Source organism: Corvus cornix, chromosome 19 (assembly GCF_000738735.6).
Source record: "Corvus cornix cornix isolate S_Up_H32 chromosome 19, ASM73873v5, whole genome shotgun sequence".
Lineage (NCBI taxonomy): Eukaryota > Metazoa > Chordata > Aves > Passeriformes > Corvidae > Corvus > Corvus cornix.
The window spans coordinates 6,883,876-6,906,214 of NC_046348.1; the positions used below are offsets into that span (position 1 = coordinate 6,883,876).

At 46.4% G+C, this 22,339-nt stretch overlaps 1 protein-coding gene across 2 annotated transcripts in view; it reads right to left on the reverse strand.

Moving 5' to 3' along the window:
• Window positions 1-723: 723 nt before the first annotated feature.
• Window positions 724-22,339, reverse strand: part of PHF12 (PHD finger protein 12) — a 32,127-nt gene continuing 10,511 nt past the window's right edge. For both annotated transcript variants that reach the window (XM_039562685.1, XM_039562686.1), the window contains exons 3-15: window positions 17,963-18,035; window positions 16,021-16,408; window positions 15,342-15,462; window positions 14,247-14,379; window positions 13,384-13,548; window positions 12,627-12,788; window positions 10,751-11,567; window positions 8,630-8,752; window positions 7,152-7,295; window positions 5,130-5,228; window positions 4,495-4,577; window positions 2,496-2,634; window positions 724-1,894 (exon numbers count right to left, since the gene is read on the reverse strand). In XM_039562685.1, the coding sequence (XP_039418619.1) occupies window positions 1,560-1,894; window positions 2,496-2,634; window positions 4,495-4,577; window positions 5,130-5,228; window positions 7,152-7,295; window positions 8,630-8,752; window positions 10,751-11,567; window positions 12,627-12,788; window positions 13,384-13,548; window positions 14,247-14,379; window positions 15,342-15,462; window positions 16,021-16,408; window positions 17,963-18,035 (2,782 nt within the window). In that variant the 3' untranslated portion in view covers window positions 724-1,559. The remainder of the gene's footprint in view (window positions 1,895-2,495; window positions 2,635-4,494; window positions 4,578-5,129; window positions 5,229-7,151; window positions 7,296-8,629; window positions 8,753-10,750; window positions 11,568-12,626; window positions 12,789-13,383; window positions 13,549-14,246; window positions 14,380-15,341; window positions 15,463-16,020; window positions 16,409-17,962; window positions 18,036-22,339) is intronic.

Genomic DNA, 22,339 nt, shown 5'->3' on the forward strand with positions numbered 1-22,339 from the left:
CCCCTGCTCGAGCAGTGTTCCCTGGAGCACTGAGAGCTGTGCCTGGATGACTGAGTAGCTCCAGGGATAGGCAATCCGCCACCTTTTGGGGCAGCCTGTTCCAGTGCTTAGGCACTTGCATGGTAAAGAAGTTCTTCCTCATGTTCAGGTGTAACTTCCCTTGCTCCTGTTTCTGCCCTTGCCTCTTGTTCTATTGCTCAGGACCCCTGAGAGAGCCTGGCTCCATCCATCCTCTAACACGCCCCCTTCAGATCCATGTAGTTGAGAGTAAGATCTCCTCAGTCTGCTCTTCTCCGGGCTAAACAGGCCCAGCTCCCTCAGCTTTTCCTCATAAATGAGGTGCTCCAGTCCCCTGATCTTCCAGGACACTTTCAAGTTGTCTCTCCTACCCTGAGTAGCCCAGAACTGGATGTGCCCCATCCCTGGAAACATTTGAAGTGAGGTTGAAGATGAGTTGAAGATGTCCCAGCTCATTGCAGGGGTTGGACTTGATGACCTTCAACAGTCCCTCCCACCTCAACCAATTCCATGATTCAATCACCTTCCGGTCCTCACCCCCTTCCCTATCAGCATTCTCCCACATCCCAGGCAGGACACACCAGGGTCCCTCCATCCCATCCCATCCCACCCTAGCCTTGTCCCCCAGCTCAGGCTCCTCTGCAGTCAGACACTCTGGGGAAGCTCCAGGTTGTGGTGACACGAGTGAAGACAGACAATCGAGAAAACAGAATGTGAAGTATTTTTTTTTTATATACAGAATACAGGAAAGTTTCTGTAAAGTCTAAAACGTTACAATTACTATGTACAGTGGAACTAGCTGTTCTGCTGCGGGGAGGTGGCAGAGAAACAAAAGAGACAGACAGGTTACGACAAACGATCTGCTACAATAGACAATTTGAGGAACGTCATACCACATGTAGCACTGTACACAGCTTTAAAACATTGAAAAATGCCATCACTGATGTATTTACACAGAATCCAACACTTTTCCTTATTTGAAATAAAAAATAGGATGGACACCAGGAAAAGAACTCATTTCTCACTGCCCGTAATACACAGTAGCTACTTGTAGTGCAACCATAGCAGGGAGGGATGGGAAAAATAACTGTGGGAAGAAGAGCGCTTCTTTACATTAAATAAAACAATGATATTGTATAGATTTGCTGTATGAAAACTGTATTTCTCTTTTAATATAAAACTATTGTCACTGGCACAAAATAGAACAAGTTTCTGATTATTTTACAACTGCATGGGAACTATCTGTCAGAGAGAGTCCTCGAGTCAGACAGCGGTCACCCCTCGCTCTGACACGTCCTGCTCTCACTGCAGTTTTCCTTTTAAAATGAAATGTATAGTACAAATATATGTGCAAATGCCCCTAAAACTTGAGCAAAAAAGAAAAATTAAAAAAAGTTAAACGTTCTTCATTTCATGCAAACGGCGTGTGAACAGTCTCTGGGCCGACACAAGAAAAATCCCACCTCGGTTTGTACATTTTTGCATTGTAAAGAGTCTGAGGGCGTTTTCCTTACTCCAAAAAGCTCTCTTCCTAAAAATTCCTAGGGAACTGAGTTGGACCGCAGCACGGGCACCTGGTGGGGTTTCAGAGAAAGCTTCTCCTCCAAGTCCATATCTTGTACTAAGGCAGTGTCCCCCTTGGGCTGTTTGGTCGCAAATTCGGTGATGCTGAAAACGAACTGCAGGCAGCCCAGCTTGATGTAACTGCCGTGGTGGAGCAGGGCCGTGCCCTCCCAGCCAGCCCCGCTGCCCCCGATCAAACTGGAGCTGCTGGCTTTGCAGTTACAGGGTTTCCGATGCTGCCCTTGTGCCTGTGCATTCATCACAGCAGCTTCTTCATGCGCCTCCTCTTCCTGTTTTCTGCTTTTATGTCGTTCTGGGAAAGAATAAGTAAAATGGTAAGGTTTGGGCAGGTCAGCAGCAGCTTGTTTTCATCGACAAGGGTTACTACTGAGGTGCTTCATGGGTAAGATCCTCCAGCCATGGGGGATTTCAGTCTGCAGTGAGGAGCTGATCAAAAGGAAATGGGAATCTGCTCACAGCTTTGTAGAGGCTGAGGCATTTACACATCTATTTTGGCAGCCCAAAAAGAGGAAGCTGATCAGGTGGACAGCAGGAGTGAGCCATGCAGGGACAGAATGCCTGCAGCACAGCCCAGATCTGCTCACAGCCTGGGAACAGAGGACATGCAGGGGGAAACGTCTCAGGCCTGCTCCAAACTGGCTGCTCATTGAGTCCTGGAGCTTGGTAACTCCAGCACTGGAGGCTGGAGTGGGGTTTAGGTCAGAGCACAGAGCTCTCCAGGCTGCAGAGGAAGGTCTTGCATAACCCCAGCTGAGGGCTGTGGTAAGGCTCCCCTTTTTGCAAGGGGTGCACCAGCCTGTGCAGAACAAGGGGCACCACCTGCTCCTGCCCCTCTCTCAATTAACTCCCTGTTAAGTGGGGGCACATGGGGCTGGTGCTGCCTCAACACTCACTTATCACACTCTGCACTTTGGCAACAATACTGCTGGGAGGAGTGGGTGTCATCTTCTCCGAGAAGTCACACGAATACAGAACATTGTCCACGGTCGTCCCATGCTCACTGTAGTTCAACAGCTCGTAATGCTTCGTATTCTGAAAAGAAAAGGAACAGGAGGGAATAAAGACATAGAACGGTTTGGGTTGGAAGGGACCTTAAAGAGTATCTTGGTTTCAGCCCCTGCCAGGGACACCTTCCACTATCCCAGATTGTTTCAAGCCCCATCCAACCTGGCCTTGAACACTGCCAGGGATGGGGCAGCCACAGCTTCTCTGGGCACCATGTGCCAGGGCCTCTCCACCCTCACAGGGAAGCATTCCTTCCTAATACCCTATCTAAGCCCACCCTCTGACAGTCAGAATGAATGGATTCTGCCCATACACACCTCTCTGGAGCACTGAAACACAACCCCTTCTCCCTGCTGCCAGTGGTGGTCAAATAACAGCTGGTAAATATCCTCCAGCTTCAGAGGCCACCAACCCAATCCCCCTGCTCACAGAACAGCCAGCCTTCCTGCAGGAGCTGCTTCCTGGCAGAGAAGGAGGGCCAAAGGGAAGTGGGTTTTACCTACTGCACTTGAACCAACACACCTTTTGGAAATGGGATATTCAAGCTGATGCTCACAAAAGCGAGCATTTTACAGGCACACCGGATGCAAACTTGGCCCAAGACCTGTGCCTAGCAGGAAGAGATGAGCTTTGGAAAGCAAGCACAAGATGGCAAGCGGGCTGCCACGTGGTGCAGCAGCCTCAGGACAGAGGCAGTCTGGGATTCACAGGCCTTGTGCAGATGCTGAAATGCCAGCAGACATTACCGTGACACGCAGCGTTACACAAGCGGCGTCACGCTCAGCTGAGCTTTGTGCAGGATGTTGACAGAGTGGAGGAGATTTCAGGTTAGCTCACAGAAATCATCTGAGAGCTCAAGACCTTGTCCCTCAGGGACTACAAGGCCTTAATCAAGTTACAAAAACTCCACATGCACAAGGGAGTAGGTTTTGAAGTAACCTGCTACACTGCAGAAGGAGAACCTGCAGAGAGAGCTCTAGGAAGGGGAATTCTCCCTCTCCAGAGTGACCACAGCCATAGAAGACCTGCAGGGTCAAAGGTCAGTGCCTGGAGCCTGATTTATGATGGACCACTGTGAGGAGACGCTTCCACACAGATCTAAGGTCAGCATCCCATTAGTGAGTGTGTTTGGTAGCTTGCAGGGCACTGGAGGAATGGCTAAAGCTGGCTGTGGGTTAATCCTGGATCCTGCTCTGGAGCTGGTTGACAAATGGTGATATAAAAGGCTCGATCTTGCTTCAAAGACCGTTTCCATGCTAGGAGACATCTCCAGCAGTGCTGTTACTGGCAGGCCCGCTGGTCTGTTTACTTCAAGAACAAACTAATCTCTGGGCTGTAGCTAAGTAGAAACTGTAGGTTTCTGTTTATGCTGTGAGCTTAGCTGAAGTTTTAGTTAAATAAATAATTTATAGAGAACTGCAGACACTATGAAAGCTTTGTTCCCCCATCACACCTGAAAACACGGGATTCAGAGCAGCTCCCTGGTTTGTTCCAGCTGAGGTTCGATGTTGACACCTAAAGTTTAGCTTTTATTAACAACACTTCCAGATCAAAAAGTATCAGACCATGTCTGTGTCCTTTTCTTTCCCCAGACACCAGCAGTGACAGTGCTGACTTGTGGCCAGTCCTTGCCCACAGGCAGTTAGCTCAGAGAAATCGTGCTGGCAGAGCTCTGTGCTTCAGAAAACGGTTTGACAGAAAACGCTGACACAGCCTCCACTGGAGTAAAACCATTCACAGCCCTGGCTCTTACTTTGTAGTCCACAAAAAGAGCACCACACAAAGACAACCTGCTGCCTGCATCTCCAGCTCCCACTGCCATGCACACCAAAAAATAATAATAATAATAATAATAATAATGGAAAAAAAAATCACTCAGGCACTCACCTCATCATAGAATATACAGGCATGTTTGCCAGACACATAGTTACAGTGACCATAGCTTGTAAGGCACACATCCATATCAGCTCCTGTCATGGGGGAGGACAAAACAGGCTCAGTTCGTATTGGAAAAAAAAACCAAAACTGTCAGGCAGCAGAGAACAACAGACAGAATTAAACTTCAATTAGCAAAACAACAGGGGAGCAACTGCTTTTGTCCTGCTCCCAGGACTGCATGAATAATGCTTCCATAAGCCACCAAAAAAGTTTCAGTGGGGGAAGGGAGCCAGCAGCTCCACAAAGACTGAAGAGCATTTCAGTGCTCCTGGGTCTACCCACAGCACCAGAAGAATCTAAGCAACAAGAAACAAAACCTGCAAGCAAACCATAACTCTCGTCTCCATCAGTCAGGCATTAAAACTCCACGACAGCTGTTCTAGTTATGACACCAGGTGACAGAGCTGCCACCCACACAGATTCAGGCAGATGGGGGATTTCCACACTTCTTGGTAGTGCAGAATCCCTGTACAAGTGGCCATAATGAGTCTGTTTCCTTTGACACCCATTTGGCAAACACCTTAGGGAGGGTCAGGGAGAACCACCCTGATTCTGAAAGGTCAGGGCAGGAAAAAACTACTCACCTGTCCCAATGTAGAGGGTTCGATAGCACATATTGACTGCACCCCCCAGGCCCATCAGAGGATAGAACACCGCCCGGGCTTGCACTTCCTTTCTTTGCGCTGCAAGATAAAAAGAATTTACTTGAACAATGTTATCAGCTGGGAAAGCTGCTTGACCCCAGTGTCCCCAGCTCAGAAAGCACAGATCCTAAGGAGGATGCAGTCAGTTTGGTTTAAACACCAGTTCCCAGCCCTCTAGGAATGTTTGTGCATTAAACCTCTTTTTGCCAGAGAAAATTGCTTTCTCCATAACCCACACAAGCCATGCAAATGGGGGAGCATTAACACCGAGTGTGCACAATGGAGCCACGCTGAGAAACACAGAAGCCTTCTACCACTGGTTTCTTTCTTAATCTCTTCTCCTCTGGATAATCAAAGAGCTCAGTTTTTGCTCTCAAAGTGCCACTTAAAAAGAATTGGTACTGGTGAATTCACCAACTTAACAGCCACGATTTCATTTCTAGTGAAGCTGCAGGAAAAATAGCTGGGCTGAACGGGGCTTGTCAGGGACAAACCCAGCTCCCAAGACAAGATGATTTACTAAGTGGATTCTTTTACCCTCGGGTCAGTCCCTATGGCACACTTGACAATGGCTGGTCCAGGGCTGAGCCTCCAGAGCAGCTCCAAGTTCAAATCACACACTCACGTGCCCATGTTAACTGGACAGAAAAATCTTCTGTGGAACAGATATTGAACTCCATGGGGCCACACAGGCCTAGCCAGGATTTCAGCACTGTCTTTTGGAGGAAAACCCCTTATACACTGAGTTTGAGCCTCTCCTGATACCACATCTGCAGGACAGCGTTACACCAAGAGGGTGAAATCAAAGAACAGAACAGGAGGATTATGAAAGACTGCAGAGGCACCTACATCAAGAATAGTGGCCACACCAAGTGGCATCACAGGTCCCACCTCTGCCTGGCTGCCCTGCACGAGTCCTTTCAGCTGCTTGGCTCTGCAGGGCTCACTAAAGCCTTTGGATCTAACATTTCATCAGCAATGCTAAAGCAGCCACTTGGATGCATCATTCCTGCTCAAAAAGGGTGATGGGTTAAGACAGCACCAATCTGCCTTGAGAAAGGCAGACTGCTGAAGAATTCCAGACCAGGAAAGCAGCTCATACCACAGCCTGCTGCTGTGTCCTGCAGCAGCCATCACAAGAAGACTGACAAAGCATTTAGGGAATGCTGTGATGCTAAAGCAGGCAAGCACAGAGCTTCAGAAAAAGATTACTGACTGACTTCCAAAGATCTTATCTGGGATATTTACCCCCAGGCCCAGCAGAGGGGGAGCAGAGAAGTGCTTCCACAGCAAGGCTGTCCAGTTGGTGCTTGAAAGCAGATTGAACTGACTGGCTGCATGCAGAGGAACATGAAGCCATGTTCACCCTGCAGCTTTAGGTGATACCAGTGATCATAAACAAAGCCAAACTCAGGAATCTGGAGATTTCCAGGAGGAACACACGTTGTTTTCCATTACTGGCATTAGTCACATTTAGTGGTTTCAGCTTAACAGTGACATTCTGAACAGGCAATGACAATGTCATGCATATATTCTGTGCCCCAGTTCCTCCTGTTCTTGTGCTTGTATCACAAGCAACTCCTCCAGAAAGAGAGAGCAAGAATTCCAGATTTCTCTTGCCCATCTCAAAGGTAAGGGCAAAGAAAAGCCACCAAGCACCTGAGATGAACTTTCCCATCTCTTGCTAATTCTAAGATGAATAAAACACAACTTCACTAAACATTTCCAGCAGAAAATCTGAAGCTACTAAAAGTATTAGCATTGCTCAAATTTGTAAATAATTAAGTAGAGGAACCTGACAGAGTTTCTGGTCAGTGGATATCCAGAGCAGGGGGATGGGAAGAAAAGAAAATGAAAGGCAGCATCAGATCCCAGAAGAGGGAAATCTCCTCCAAGGAATAGACAAGGCAGTCCCAAAATCTATGGCTCAACATAACCCAGCTATTCTAGGGCTGCTCTTACCTTCAATGTGGTTTCCCACAGGAGATTGCTGATGGGAATTGACACTGCTTGCTAGAGACTGAGCTTTGGGAGGAAAGAGCTGATGTATTCTCTGCAAGGCCAGAAACTTGATCAGCTGCTCATCCAGCATATTTATCTCAATCTCTGTTAATAAACAAAAAGCAATTAGTAGGTTATTCAGGGAAAGGGTGCAATCTGAGCTGCAGTGGATTTAACTGTCCCACTTTCAAACCTGCTGGTTGCTTCAACAGCAGACTCGACCAATTCTGCAATATCAAGACTCTTACACATAGGCGAGCTATTACTTCACATCACCTCATATCAGCAGAGTGTGAGGAGATGGCAGCCACAGCTGGAGAGCTACAGCTGAGGCAGCAAGCAGAAGTTTGGGGGAACTAGGGTTGATAAAAGCTGAAAATCTGCTGTTTTGGCTCAGAATCAACAAGTCAGCAGAGGTGGCCATTGTACCCCTTTGGGCAGCATGTTGTGTCCTTCCTCTGAAGCTCTGTCACCTAGTTAGAAATTCCAGCCCTGCATCACAGAGGAGAACTGTAAGCACCTCTGAAGCTGCTGCAGGCTCACGCTCGAGTCCTGCGCCCATAGCAGGGTTAATTAAACAAACAGGGCAATTCAGACAATATTATTAATGAGCTTTAGAGCAGATCTTCTGATAACTCTGTTTATATTTGTAAAGCCTTACAGAAGTCTGCTTTCTTGCAGCAAGGAGGCTGGGTAACCTCTTCTTCCAAGAGCTTTCTCCACATGAATGAGAGTTAAAATGGAAAGAAGAGGAAGAGCTGTAAGAGCCTTTCCCAATAGCAGAGAGGGTGGGCTGGGCAGCTGGGGTTCACCCAAGAAAAGAGGGTCACACTGGCAATGCCAGAAAGGCTGTTCTTCAGATTTCAGATGTAGGAGTCATCTCTGGCAACAGCATGGCTGTGCTACTGATGATTGCTGCTCAGCAATCTCCTCCTGAAGGCACTCTGCTAATGTTTGGCATCTCTTCCCAAGTGCAACGAAAGCAAATAAAAACCAGGCCTGTCTAGGAGACTGACAGAAGCAGAAATAAATTATAAAATTAACGGACCCACTGGAGCACCACCACTCAGGTGACTGCTCTCCTACAAGATCTATTGCTGCTGGACTTTACATCCGCCAGGAGCAGCTCTGGATTGCAGCTCACACCACAACACGGCAGGGCTGCAGGTTTCTGCATGTGAATTCCACCTGGAAAGCAGCCCAGTTGTGATTCTTCCCCAGAAAAGCTTCAGGCAGAAACACTTCATTGGCCTTGCTGCCTTGGCAACCCTAGGAGCAGGGAAGCATGTGACATATTTAAGGTAATGTACACGCAGCCCCTCCCTCACCTGACTGCAACCCTTCTTTATCTCTGGAACTTTTCCTCAAGCAGAGATGGAATGCTTTAGGGATGCAAACACACAGGGCTAGCAGAGACTGATGATGAATTAAATACTCACCCCCGTCCATAAACGCTTTCAGGGAACTGGTGAAGTCCAACATAGCTGCAGAGTTTGAAGTGAGTGATGAGGGTAGAGTTAAAGCGCTTCCTATGGATAAGGTGCTGGGACTGACCTTACCATCTACAGAGAGAGATGGTGGAGAGAAGAGATGTCACTGTGACGTCCACCAGACATGCACCCAGCCCTCGGGCTGCCCTCAGCTGCCAAGCTGCTCCAAATGACTCATTTTGCTCAGAGTCATGCTTAGAAAAAGGCCTGAACTAGAGGCCAGGAGCTTTCTTCTGCTCACAGAAAGGCTTGTGTGTGCCTCCAACACAGAGCCAAACGTGGCTTCTGCCTCATCTCCAGCTGCTGGAGGAATTCTCAACCTATACATTTAATTTCCTGCTCCCTGTGGTGACACTGGAAAGATGAGCACCAACTCCCCAGGAGCTTAAAGAATTTGTTAAATCTAAGAGACATTTGCCAAGTAGCTTGTCTAGGTCTCAACATGCGTAAAAAGTACAACTGCCCTGGTTTTATTTCTACACTGTTATAAAGTCTGGGGTGCACATCATTGTCCAGAAGGAATGTGACAGTCATAAGCAGATTTTATTATTTACAAAATAAAATCCTCCTGCTTTGCAGTGGCCATGCAGCTGAAAGAGGCAGTGGCAAATGCCAGGAAACAAAATCCCTGTAATGTGTTGTCAACACCAGATCTTCTCGAGTTGGTTTGCTTATAACTACTGAAATTTATGGCAAAAAAAGCCATGAGCAATTTGCATTTTTGTACTTGGCAGCAAAATTTGCACAACACAATTTTTGTTATAAATATATATATCCATTGTGTTAGATGGAAAATTTAAATGTTTACACCTTTCCCAAGAGACACTGCAGCAAGTAATGATTTTGTAGAACACAAGCTTTGCACCAGAGGCAATTATTTAACATCTTAAGTAACTGCAAAATTATGTAGGGTTTGCAGTGCTCTTCAAACCACAAGCAAGAAGTTTTCTATAATACGGTCTCATTTCCTCTACCCGAACTTCTCCCAGCCTTGCATTTCTAAGCAGGGCATGGTCAAATCAGCAGCCTCAGAGTAACCAAGTTTATTCAGGAGGAGGCCAAGTACCCCAGGGACTGCTTCCAAAGGCGAGGCAAAGCTCAGAAGTTACTCACTGAGGAATTTTAGAAAGGATTATAAAAAGATGTTGCCCTGTTGCTTTATAACCACCAGACCTGAGCCACTCCACAGCAGCCTGACACTGAGCAGGTTGGAACTTCGTGAGAAGTGACACACAGCTCTGTCATGTGCTTTTCAGTGACTGCCCCCACCCAACCTGCACAAAGGGTTTGCTGGTTTGAGTGTTGAGCTGGTGTGGAGAGAGGGAAAAGGAAGAGAATGCCATATGTGAAAGTTTATTCTAGCAAAATTTGAGCTGTGGGCAGTTACTCCAACATCTATCAACATCTTACTTTATGTCTCTATGCTAAAAATGGTTATATACACTTTATTATATATCTTGCTATTATTTAGCAAGTTTTATGGGTACAGCTCAGGATCCCTGGCATATCCAAGTCCATAACCTTGTATCAGACCAACAGATCCTAAGCAGACTACAGCTTCCCAAGCCCACATTTCTCCAACATCAAGGCTGTGCAGCTGAAGACTCCAACAACACCTGCAGTAGGGGACACAATCACTGCCTGAACAGTTACTCTGGATTCGATCCCAGAGAGCTGCTCTTGTGAGAAGGACTGACTACCTTGCAATCCAAATGGCCATTTGAAACAAACCAGTGGTTTTACAGCAGCGCTGGGGTTTTAAAGCAGCAGTTGTTGAAACAGCAAGGCAGCAGCCAAGTGATATAAAGCTACTGTTGCTTTCCAGAATTCAACTGACCTACTATCCTGCTTGTCAGGACAGAGTTTCCCTCTCAAGTATAGGCAGCCAGCAAAAATACATCCCATGGCTCCCATAAAGGGGCTTAAGACAGAGAAGACCTGAGAAACTCTCCACAGAAAGCCCGATTCCCAGTCCAATGAGGGCACAGGGCTACTGCCTTGAGGTTCTGAACGAGGTTTAGCCGGAGCTTTTCTCAGCCCTGGGGCCAAGGTCAGCGGCTCAGCACATACCTGAAGGTGGTGCTGGTGAACAGAATCTGTTTGTGGACCCAACAGCCGAGATCCCATCTCCTGCAGCCTGGGGAGGGGTGAGAGCCCGGGTGGCACTGAGCGGGGATCCCCCGGCCCGCAGCTCTGCCGTCAGCGGCGGCCCGATCTGCGTCTGCACATTCTTCCTTTGCAAAGTGCTGGTGGTCTCCAGGCTGGCACAGGAGCTCGATATGGACGTAGGCAAACTCGTGACCGGCGCAGAACCCCTTTGTGCACAAGAAACGGGTCCTGCTACGTTCTCTGTTTTGACAATGGTTCCAATGGTGTGATTCAGAAGTCCACAACTTGCTGGGGGCGTGAGGGGCCGAGGCCACGTTTGCCGATGAGACAAAACAGGTATTGTGTTCCCAGACCCCATGAGCCTCTGGGAGTCAGTCAACTGTGCTGAGGATTCAGATGAAACACCATAGAAATGAGGCCCGTTCACTTTAATGTCAGAGGCTGTCGGCCCATTCGAAGTCCCGCAAGAAGACGCCTTCTTGGATTTATCTATACAAGAGCTGCAGTTAACATCTTCCTGTGACAAAGTCTGCTGGGATTGCGAGGAGCTCAAGGAATTCTGGGTGGTAATCCCTGAGGTGCAGGATGACATGGAATAGAGGGAAGGTGTGGGTGCCTTGTCAGCTGCCTGGTAAGGGTTGGCGAGTGAGCCGTCTGCCACAATAACAGGCTTAATATCAGCCTTCTCTGTTTGTTCAGAGTCCCAAAGCGAAGTCATCTGCTTAGCAGATAAATGTTTCAATATGCTGCACTGGAGCGCAACAACACTACAGAGCCACTGGAAGGAAGAAGAAAAGTGCGGGTTAGTTCTGGAGGCAGCAGTGCTCCAAACCTCTACAGTTACTCCACTGTTCACCCAACTCAAGGAAATCCAGCTGCTGACTGCTCAGATGCAGTCTGGAACTACAGAATCTGCTCTGGAGCTCATCTACAATTAGAAGAACATTTTGTCCAGAGGTACAAAAGTGCAACCAAAATTATGTACTGTTTATCTCCATGTTGGGGATAGGACAGAGAGGGGCTGAGATTAAAGGAGGGAGAAGGCAGCATTTCCTCACTCCCAAACTCCTCCTTCTCTTCACTTGTTAAGTGCTGCAACTCTTCAGCCAGTTACAAACACACCTTTCACTAATTTGGGCTTCTAGCCAAACACAATCCTCCAACTTACTCTATAGCATGTTGGAAGGAAATGCTGCTCTATCTCAGGTATAGGGAGTAGAAAGCTGAGGTGGAGAGCGCTTTCCTTTAACACAAAGTGGAGGAAGACCAAAAGATTTATTCTAAGTTTTAAGCTTGTTGGTGGATGTGCCACATAGGAGAGTCCTGTCTGAGCTAACAGAAGGACTTAATTTAGACTGTTTGCAATGCCTTCACACTGTGGAATCTGGCCAGGAGTTTCACACAAGATTTAAACACTCATTTGACCTTGATTTACATGTCCAATTCCATCCGCAATAAAAAGCAACCCAGAAATGGGACGTTAACTTATAAATAAACGTGCCAGAGAGCAGCCTTACATAATCAAAGTGCAAAGTATTTCCCCTCAGCCACGAAATAAAGATAACATCTAGACAGAAGGCCCTCAACTCCACTCTTAAGGCCAGAGGACTATTGCACTACTTCCCTGAAGTGTCAAATGAGGAATTTTACATCTCACCTGGAAAGTCAAAGTGAGGTTTTAATGGGCAAGGGTGTCAGAGATAAGACAAGCTATCACCTTCACACACGAGCTGGAAATTGGTTTCCTAGACAACTGCTCCATCATGACTGAAGTGGAAGGGGATCTTTGTACCAAAGCAACTACACACACAGAGTCCAAGCATTTGACTTCATTTACCTCCTGTTGTTCTGTCTGGCTGGCTAAGTGCTCAGTGTTCAAAAGGTGCTTCTGCAAGGGTTCCTCAGGGATCCCGTTACAGATCAGCTCGCCATCTCTAATTGCTGCAGGCGCGAGTAACGGGGGTGGAAGCCGGTATTGGGACTTTATAGCATCAGGAACCTACATTGTGGAGAAAGAAGATCACACATGAGAACAATTACTCAAGAATGACTTGTTAAACCAAGTGCCTGATCGGCACTAAACTTTGCATTTGCTGCTTTCTCACCCAAAGGAACCCTGCAGATACAACATCAGAAGTATCAAGGACTGAGTACTTTAAATTGATGTAGCCATGCTGAAATTAATAGGTTTCATTCCCTTAGGTCGGGCATGACTTTGGTACAACATGGTGGCTACAGAGGAAGAGAAATCATGAAAAAATGGCCAAGGGAAGTCTGTACGGCAGTTTTTAGGCATCCTGGAAGCAAAAACAGCCTCAAATCTGACTGTAGGGCCACCATCAGGAAGTTCTGTGTTGTACCTTCTATGCTTGTGCTAGATTTAAGTGCTTACTTATAATAATTGAGCGTTATGGTTGAAGGAAAGAGATCTTCTTAAATCCTACAGGTAGCAACTGCTGACTCCCAGATCTCTCACCAACACAATCATTCAGACTCTGTCTTCTTCCTCCTGCCCCAAGGAGTATGCTGGTTTCCCTTCCAAACTAAAATACATACACAGGGGTTTCCACCCACCACTGTTTATTTACACATACCTTCAGACCTTTCCTCTTCACTGACTGAAGAACTCTGCGATTTGGAGGGTGTTTCTTATGGATTCGGTTTAAGAAATCCACTTTGACAACGTGCTGAGATATGGTGTCCTGGAACCGGTCAAATACTCGGCACCGATTACTCAGGGTCAAGTTCTTCTGGTTCAGCTGGGTGATCAGATAATGCCACAGGAGTTAGGGATCTGCAGGTCACTCTAAGGTACCCTAAGACTTTCATAATGCCTCGTAGCACTGGCAGTACAGCATCAGCTCAGCTTTAGACTATTTGTTTCCTGCAGCGCTAACCATTTCTGTTAAAGGGCACATTGCTGGAGATGAATACAAAAGCATTTAGAGGCCGACTAAGCAGCATCAATGCTCTCAGAAGCAGTTTGTCTGGGAAAAAGCTCTTTGTTTCAGCCCCCTGTTTCCTGAGTATTTAAGTCTCAAGTACACTGCTTTTCCAAAAATGAAAACTCCCTCTTGGAATGAAAGTTTTTTGGGTTAAGCATGCAAAGAATTACTTCCCCTATTTGTAGCACTGTGCTGCTTTGTATCCCAGTTCTGGAAGCTCATCTAGATCTTAAAGAGTCCAGTCAAAAACTAGACAAGCTGTCAGTGAGCCACAATCTGAGCTGTCAGCTTCAGTTACAGGAAGGAGTTCCCCCATCTTTATATCTTATTGCAGAGAGCAGCATCATATTCCTTTGGAGAGTGCGTTGCTTGCAGCAGGAGCTTTACAAGCGTTACAGGGAGCAATAAGAGCTCAGAAGCTGTTTTACATTTGTTGTGCTTTGTCCTTTAATGGACCTGCCAGGTTCCACTCCAGCATCCGGTTACCATACTGCAATCATAGTCCTGCTTACCACCACGTGTTCTATGTGATTTGGGCACATCCATCTACCCAGAGGCATGGCAGTAAGCGGTGGCTCCAGACAATCCATGTGGAACAGGAGTGGGCAATAATCACACTGGATTAGAGGTGCCACTCTGCAACTCCTGCAAAGAGAGAGCCAAATCTTATTCCCTGTACACAGTATAAATAGAACATTCAGACAAGCTTGGCTGACCACTTCAGTTTATCCTCTATACTGTTGTTTGCACCAAAAAGCAGGATTTCTGATTTGTAACTTGATCTGTTATGGATCTTCTTCAAGACCCACTCAAGGCAAAAGCCTTTATTTGAAGCAAAGTTCAGAGATCAAAAGGAAATCTCAGATTTAGGCAATTACAAGTTTCCTTAGAGGAATAATGCGTGACGTTGGGACGTGTACATCAACAAGATGTTCTCAGAACAAGTCTCAAACCCCAGAAAAACAACTACATCTGAATCCCCAGGCTTAAAAGAAGTCTTTGCTCTATAACAAAGTCATCACTTGTTCTCCACAAAAGCCCACCTGAATCTCCATCCCATTTCCAGAAACTCACTCTGGCTGGGTTCCTGAAATAAAGGTTTAATTTTCACTGACATTTTGAATTGGGATTGATCTATGCATTTTTTTATGCAGTGACAAAACCCATCAGTATTTTGTACTGGTTTTCAGATTTACGATTTCAGCACAATATTCCTATTTGCCTTGGGCTTATAAATCTCTCAGTAGATTTCTATTTCCTAAAGGTCACCTCCTTGCACACTTTCTTCACAAACCATAAACAAACATTTCCATTTACTAAACCACCATCACTTAAGAATATTTCTTTGCATAAAAACACTGAAGACAAGATGGCTTAATCTTGTCAATCTTCAGGCTACATTTTAGAACCCTTTACAGCCAGACCTACACTTGCTGTGGTTAAACACCTGTTATTTATCAAAGCTGAATATTCTCCCATTTGTTTAGAGGATTGTAAGTAATGAAGGAGAAGGGAAAAGGGAACAGGTAATCTACTTTTTTCAGCAAGAACTTTGCTCCTGTGAAAGCTGCAGCGACACTGAACAGCTTCCCTGGAAGAACAAGTACCTGTTGCACGTGAAGCAGACCTTCACTGGCAAGGGAACCAAACCATTGTGGTCTAACTCATGTTGTGCTTTCTTGACATTCTTTCCTGTGGTTTCTTCCTTTCTCCTCCTCTTACTAGTACCTGAAAAGGTAATTTTAAAAAGCTTTGGGTTATCCACGTAGCAGAGATTTGCTTTCTGATAGATACACATAATCGTCTCAGACAGAGACAGACAGAAAAGTCAAAGATTGCTGCTTAAGGAACCTCTATCAACCACTAAATCTAGCCTTACGTGACAGAGACGTCTTTAAAGGCAGATATATTTCACACTTAGTAATTTCAGTGACATCCTATATATTTACTCACTACTGTTACTATATTATTGCATCATAAATCAAAACTCAAGTATTTTGACAATTGATTTTTTTTTTAGTATTGATGATCAAGACCAAGGTGAGAACAACAAGCATCTGTCACAAGTCCTGACGGATATGGTGTGTAGTTGCAGTGTCCCCACAGCTCAGATTTGAGAGGCACCTGCTGTTGGGCAGCTGGAGGAGAGCCAGGGGTACCCTCTGCTTTCACTAGCGAGCACCACTGGAGCCACAACTACCATGGAGTCAAGGGGAAAAAGAGGAAAGATGGCAGCAGGATGCAACTGCAGACATCTTCACCAACACCAGACAAGCCACCGCTCACCTGGAAGTGCTGTGGTGCAGGTCAGTTCATTCGGCAGCTGGAACTGCGTTGGGTTCCTTTCCATGGCAGCAGCAATAAGAAGCTCAAAGGGTCGCTTCAGCTGGGGCTGCCCACAGTCCATTTCTGCAATGGCAGAGTCATCATCCACGTCAATTATGTCCTCATCGACATCATTCTGTTCTGAGTTGGGGGTCTCGGTGCTGGCATTGGATGTGGGAGTGCCAGGCCGGCTTGCTCTCCTTTCCAAGATCCTGGCATGCGCATTAGCCCTGATGCTGCTGCTAGACCTGTCCAACAGGTCTGCGTCACTGGTGGGGGAGGTGGTCCTTTTCCCAGATTTGTCCACCAATCCATTTACCTGCCCCAGCTCTTTCTTCTGTTCTCGCTTCTGCACGACATGAATAGGCAGGCTTATCATGGAGGCCACAAACAAAGCACATCAACCTTGACAAATATGTGACTGAAGACAAACAGCATCTGAAAATGCTCGAGCCACTCACTACAACTTCCCCCTTGAAGTCATTAGAGTCTCGATCAAGACCAGTCTGATGGCAGCTAAAGTACAGGTGACAGAACAGCTGAGGAGAACCAAGCATGGGGAAGAACATTACCATGTGTTTCTCCTTTCAGGGTAGCTATGCTTGAGTCCAGATCAGGACAACATTTCACAGCATCTAGTCCTAAACACTTGACAGATCAGACAACTGTTTGCTACCAACACTGAGAGACTCCACAGCAGACTGTTCACTGTTGATGCAGTCTACTAACCCTGGCACTGCATAGAAACCCATGACGGGCTGAGGTGGTCAGCTTGAGAATACAAGCACAGTATACAAACAACACTCTGCTATCTCCTGATGACAGGAATCTTGAACAAGGTGCAGCAGAGAAGAACTATACATTGCCATCACCACAAGATCCATTTTGCAACAGGAGGAGATGCTGCATGGCCTAGGATGGGCAACTGTGCACTGCTCCAGTGCTTGACAGCATCACCCGTATGGAGGAACCAATCTACTCCATCACTAACATGGTCTGCAAAGGAAGAAAAGTGTTTTCAGGCAATTTTTAATATAGAAAAGTTGGGGATTTTCTCCTTTTCTCTCTCTTTTTACTTTATTATTTGTTTTTCGATTTGTGACCTTCATTTCTGTTGTTGGCAGATGGCTGAACAGTACCCTGGAAACATAACAAGGCAATCACTTCAGGAACAAAAGGCTGAGCACACAGTTTTCTTCCAATCTGTTTTGGGTGTCACTTCAAGGGAACAGTTGCTAGATAGCTTGGTGCAGTTTCTAAACCCTCTGCTACACAGCCTTACGTGGTCACAGCAATAAGATGTTTACATTGTGCAAGACAGCTTCCTGGAGAAAGAACATCAAGGCAAAAAAAAGACAAGCTACGATCTTGCCCAATCATCTCCTCCCCATCCTGTTCAACAGCCCAGGAAATCATAACTCACTGTGATTTCACCCTCTGCTGATGTACAACTGCTGTGAAGTCACACTTCCAAAAAACACGTATTAACTAGAATCACAGCCCTGATGGCAAAGCTGCATTAACGTGACTCTTGTTCTGCCTGTAGACAGCTCACCTCCTTGAGCACAGGAGCCATTCCCATTTCCTCTGTGCCTCAGCTCTCCCTCCTTTCCAGAAATGGCGGGGCAGGAAAACAGTTTAAAAGGCACAGATTGACAAGAAGGTATCAAGCACTTCAGTTTTAGCTCCTAGTAGTGAGGTTAAAATATCGTGAGGGTCTCACCAAGACCTCTTAGGTTTCTTTAAGCCCTTTCCTAACAAAGCCTTTTGCAAATGCGAGCACAAAGAGCAGCTCTGGTTGTCTAAGTACACACGAAGGGAGAGGTAGGTATAAAGCACAGGATTCAGGTTTCAAATGGCCACTTGGAAGGGCAGGGACTGTGTCTGTTTTGAGAGGCTTTACCTTGCGGCGCACGGTGCAGCGGTGGCACATCCACTCCCCCGGAGGCAGCATCTCCTCGCTGAGTGGAGGGTTGCTACAAGAGAAACACAAAGCAAAGCTTTACTGTTATTTACTGTCATTTCTAGAACTCTTCTCACGTACACACAGCCCGAGTCAGGGCAGCTCTGCAGTTCCGCTCCCAGGCACTTCCTTTTATTTATGGTGAAGCTCCCTGGATTCGCTCCCCCATACATCCACTTAGCCAGACACCTCCAAGAAGCCAGTCTTCCATGACACCCACCTCAGCTCCACGGTTTAGGAGCACTCTCAGACTTGAACAGCAAAGATAAATGGAAGATTCACTGGTGTGCCACACACATACCTCCCTCCCAACACCACACCTCCTTAAATAACTTGATTACTCCATGTGAGACCACGCAGATTCCCGTGTAGCAAGCACAGTCATACATCCAGGCGTTTCCATCCCCTGGATTTGCAGTGAGTCCGACTGAACAAGCTGCCATGAAGTCTACCCACCACCTCCCATGTACTCCATCCCTGGGCACACCTACTTAATGGTGGAAACCACCTTCTATCTTAAGACAACCCAAATACTCTTAAAAGTGTCACCATACACAGCTTGCCTTGGCTACGAAGCACAGGATACATCCTACTCACATGGATCTGCACTTACTATAAAAGCTGTATCACAGTGAAATGACATTCTCATTTTGATGCTAGAAATAAACCAAAGCAAATTAGACGAAGGAGTAAGAAGGACTATTTTGAGAAACACTTTTCCTCAGCAAAAGGCAGAGCAGCATATGCTAGATGATACACTTTCCTTACAGATCCTACTACTAACTAAAGTACTTTCCAACACCTCTTTATCATTAAGATTTGTTATTTGAGCAAACTGCTGACTGTGGCAGGGAAAATGTACCTGCTGGCAAAAACCAGCCATTTACCAGGCAGTGTGGCTTAAGATAATACTTCTAAAAGTTCTCCTGACTTTTGCTAGAGGCAGCTACTTAGCAAGTCTACTCTCTTGTGCTGAACACAGAGATGCACTATCGCAGGATCTGGAAGCTCCATTTCCTACTGACTGGGAAACAGATTTCAAGGATCCACTGGGACTGACTGGGTTACAAGGGGATCAAGAAGTACAGTAGCTTGTAAGACTGGCCCAAGAAAGCCACACATGGGAAGCTAAACCGTGGTTCATGGCAGGAGTCTCTATACTGTTTATTGCACCTACAAATATCAAATCAAATCCGAGTTAAGCTTTCCAGTCTCCAGCCCTGACAAGCCAGAGAGGATAGGAGCATACTTGCTGGCCAGGAAGAGCTGTGCTTTGCAGCAAAGGGAGAGGCTGTCTTCCTCGGGAATCTTGCTCCTAGCACAGGGAAATGGCACAGGATCCCAGCCCAGACTCCCAAGCCTGAACTGTAAAAACAAACACACTTCCTTTGTTTAAACAGAGTCCCGGCGAGCCTTGCCCCAAGCTCGCCCGCGTGCCAGTGACAGCCTCCGCAGGTACTGCAGCCATCCAGGGTCACACTCGCTCTTGCAACACTGTGCCTGGAAGACTGAAGGAAGAACACAGCAAGAACCAAGCTGGTAATAACCTCAGCATTTCTGGTGTCAGGCTCCGGGGAATTCAGTAGAGCCAACACATCTGGCAGCCATTTTGAGGAGGAGTGCAGGGTTTCAGAGGCCTCCGTGTTCCAGGCGCTCCAGAAACGCAGCGCTCTGCATATATGCACTGACATACCTGCAGCTTATGTTTCTCATTTCCTGGAGGGCTTGGATGAACAAGAGATCAGGCTCTAGATGAGAGCACCAAAGCCTCCACTACTGGCTGCTTCACCTCAAATGCTTGGATGAAGCAGTAACTCCCTGCCCCAAACTAATCTTTTGCTAACAGAAGCAGGGAAGGGGGGTGGAAGGAGGAGAGTAACAAATGATCCCCTTGTGCTTGCTGCAGCATAAATCCATGCTGAATCCTAAGGTGCATCCTGCAATAGCTCAGGTTTTACCCCTGCTAGAAAACGAGCTCTTAGATCTGCAGCTACAGCAAGTACGGATTCATCTGGCCCATTCCCCTTTCCCCTCCCAACACCCCAGGGGAAAAAAACCACAGACTTTGATTTGTTCCTAGTGAAATTTCACCCTCTGAAGCTCCCGACGAGCGTGCCTGAACTGCTGGGAACACGTCTGCCCCATTCCGACGTGCGGCGTGCCAGGGATCCACGCGCTGCCAGATGCCTCTGGTTATTTGTTTTAACTGTTACCTCAATCTTATGCATTTTACAATGAAACAATTAATACCACAGTGAACCTTGAGAGATGCCTGGAAGAGTCAGAACAGGTTTCTTCTTCAAGTGTTTATGTTATTGTCCCATTTGCTGTGTTTGAACCATGAAATCCTACATATACTGTACTATTGAAGAAGCATTTTAATGAATGCTGCTACCCAAAGGCCTGTGGAAGGAGGGGAAAGATTCATTTCAGAACAGTAGCGAGGTTTTAGCACTCAGACAAGCCTCCTGAGGTTTTCTGCTCACTGTCAGGGCCTAGCTGCGATAGCAAGTGTATTAAAAGACTGATTCTGCCTCTCCTGGTTAATGAACTGTTCATCAAGGCAGCTCACCATGCTAACAAAGACTGATGAAGGCTGCTCCTGCACTGCTGGCCTCGCAGCAAGCAGAGAGCATTGCCTGGGTCTCAGCAGAAAGCTGGGGAAGCGCTAAAGAATGCTGTTTTAATTGACTAGGTATGACCACATTCTTCAACCTTTTACTGTAAGCATAAAAGAAACTGATTTTTAAATCTGAGCAAGATACTTGATCTTCATAAGCAAGGTAAGAATTAGCACTTTGGCAGGAGCACCACGGCCCTTTTCTCCCTATCTTTCATGGGTTCATTAGCATGCACAGCTCCAGCCACCAGTGTTTGCTGCCAACAGGACCTGGAATTGTACAGCTCCCACTTTATCTTCGGTTACAACACATCTCCTTTCAACTACACACCAGTCAGTTGCGCTTTTCAGTACAATTTCACTAACCCTTCATTTCAGAAAGTTTCCCCTTCTGTCATCAAAGACAAGAGTGGTGGCCACCGCTGTTTACCTGGGGGTTTGGTGTGACCCAAATCAAACCTGCTCAGCAGAACGTGTTTCTGCATTTAAGACAAAGACAGGTCTGAAAAACACAGGCTGACTCAAAAACACCTGGAAGACTAAGTCATACAAAGCCTCTGAAAATTAAAGGAGACTGCCTAGTCAAAAACCACTACACTGACTACAAAGTCACTTGCTGTATTATAATATCTGTCTCATGGCTTTTTCTGAAAAAGTTCAGTATCTCCTGAAATTCCTATCAGATGCATTGTCAAGCATTGCTCTGCCATGGTCAGAACGCAATGCTCTATCCCTTAAATAAAACTTAAATGGCTATGACAAAATAAAAAAATCTTCAAGAGCATATTAGGAGTTTTTATCAAGCAAACAATAGCACGAAGGCGCTTAGCTTTTCAATTTCACACTCTGGGGCTCTCATACATCAGATGCCTGTTGTCAAGTCTAAATCCCATAATTACTCCTCACTTTGCTGACCTCAATAAATAGGTAAACAAGCGCTCCAAGGAATGGCACCCTCTCCAATACAAACTGGGCCGTAGCTCTCAACGGATCCAGTTATAAGCAGACCTGAGGTTATTTACACACTGCATTCCTGGCCATCTTGCGTCAAAGGCACGTTGACACTACTTTTGGACCCACCAGGATACAGCCAGCTACCAGCTGGGATAATGGTGGCAGGAAAACAAACCAGTGCCTGGTGAAGCTTTCTTCAATAACTTGTCTTTCACGTCAGTTGTTTTCAACAACCGGACTTAAATATTTTTTTCTGTGCGGGGGGAAAATAGTAACACCATGAAAAAATGCAGGCAAACACATTTTTCCTTCTCAGGAAACTTAATTAACTGACCAAGCCTCAATGACAGGCTGATAATGAAGGATGCTAGATATGTTTGCCAGTTAAGGGAAGAAGGCTTTCGGCTCTTCTATGGACTCCTATTTATCCCTATGATGGATAGAGCTACAGCTGTTCTACCAGCTTCATAAAGAACAAGGCTCCCTGGCTTCCTACAGCAGGGCCTCAATGGCAGCTAAAACAAACCAGGAAACCAACCTCACTGTCAGGGCATTACAAGAGCCCCATTGAGAAACAGGGAAAGTTGCATCATTTACAAATTCAGCTTTTTGGAACATTTTTACTGCGCCCAAGTTACACACTTCTGCTCACAGCTGCTCCCAAACCCGGCTGGAGGAGGATACCTGGAACTCTGAGCCTCTACCTTAGACAGAATAAAACCACACCAAACAAGCTCACAGCT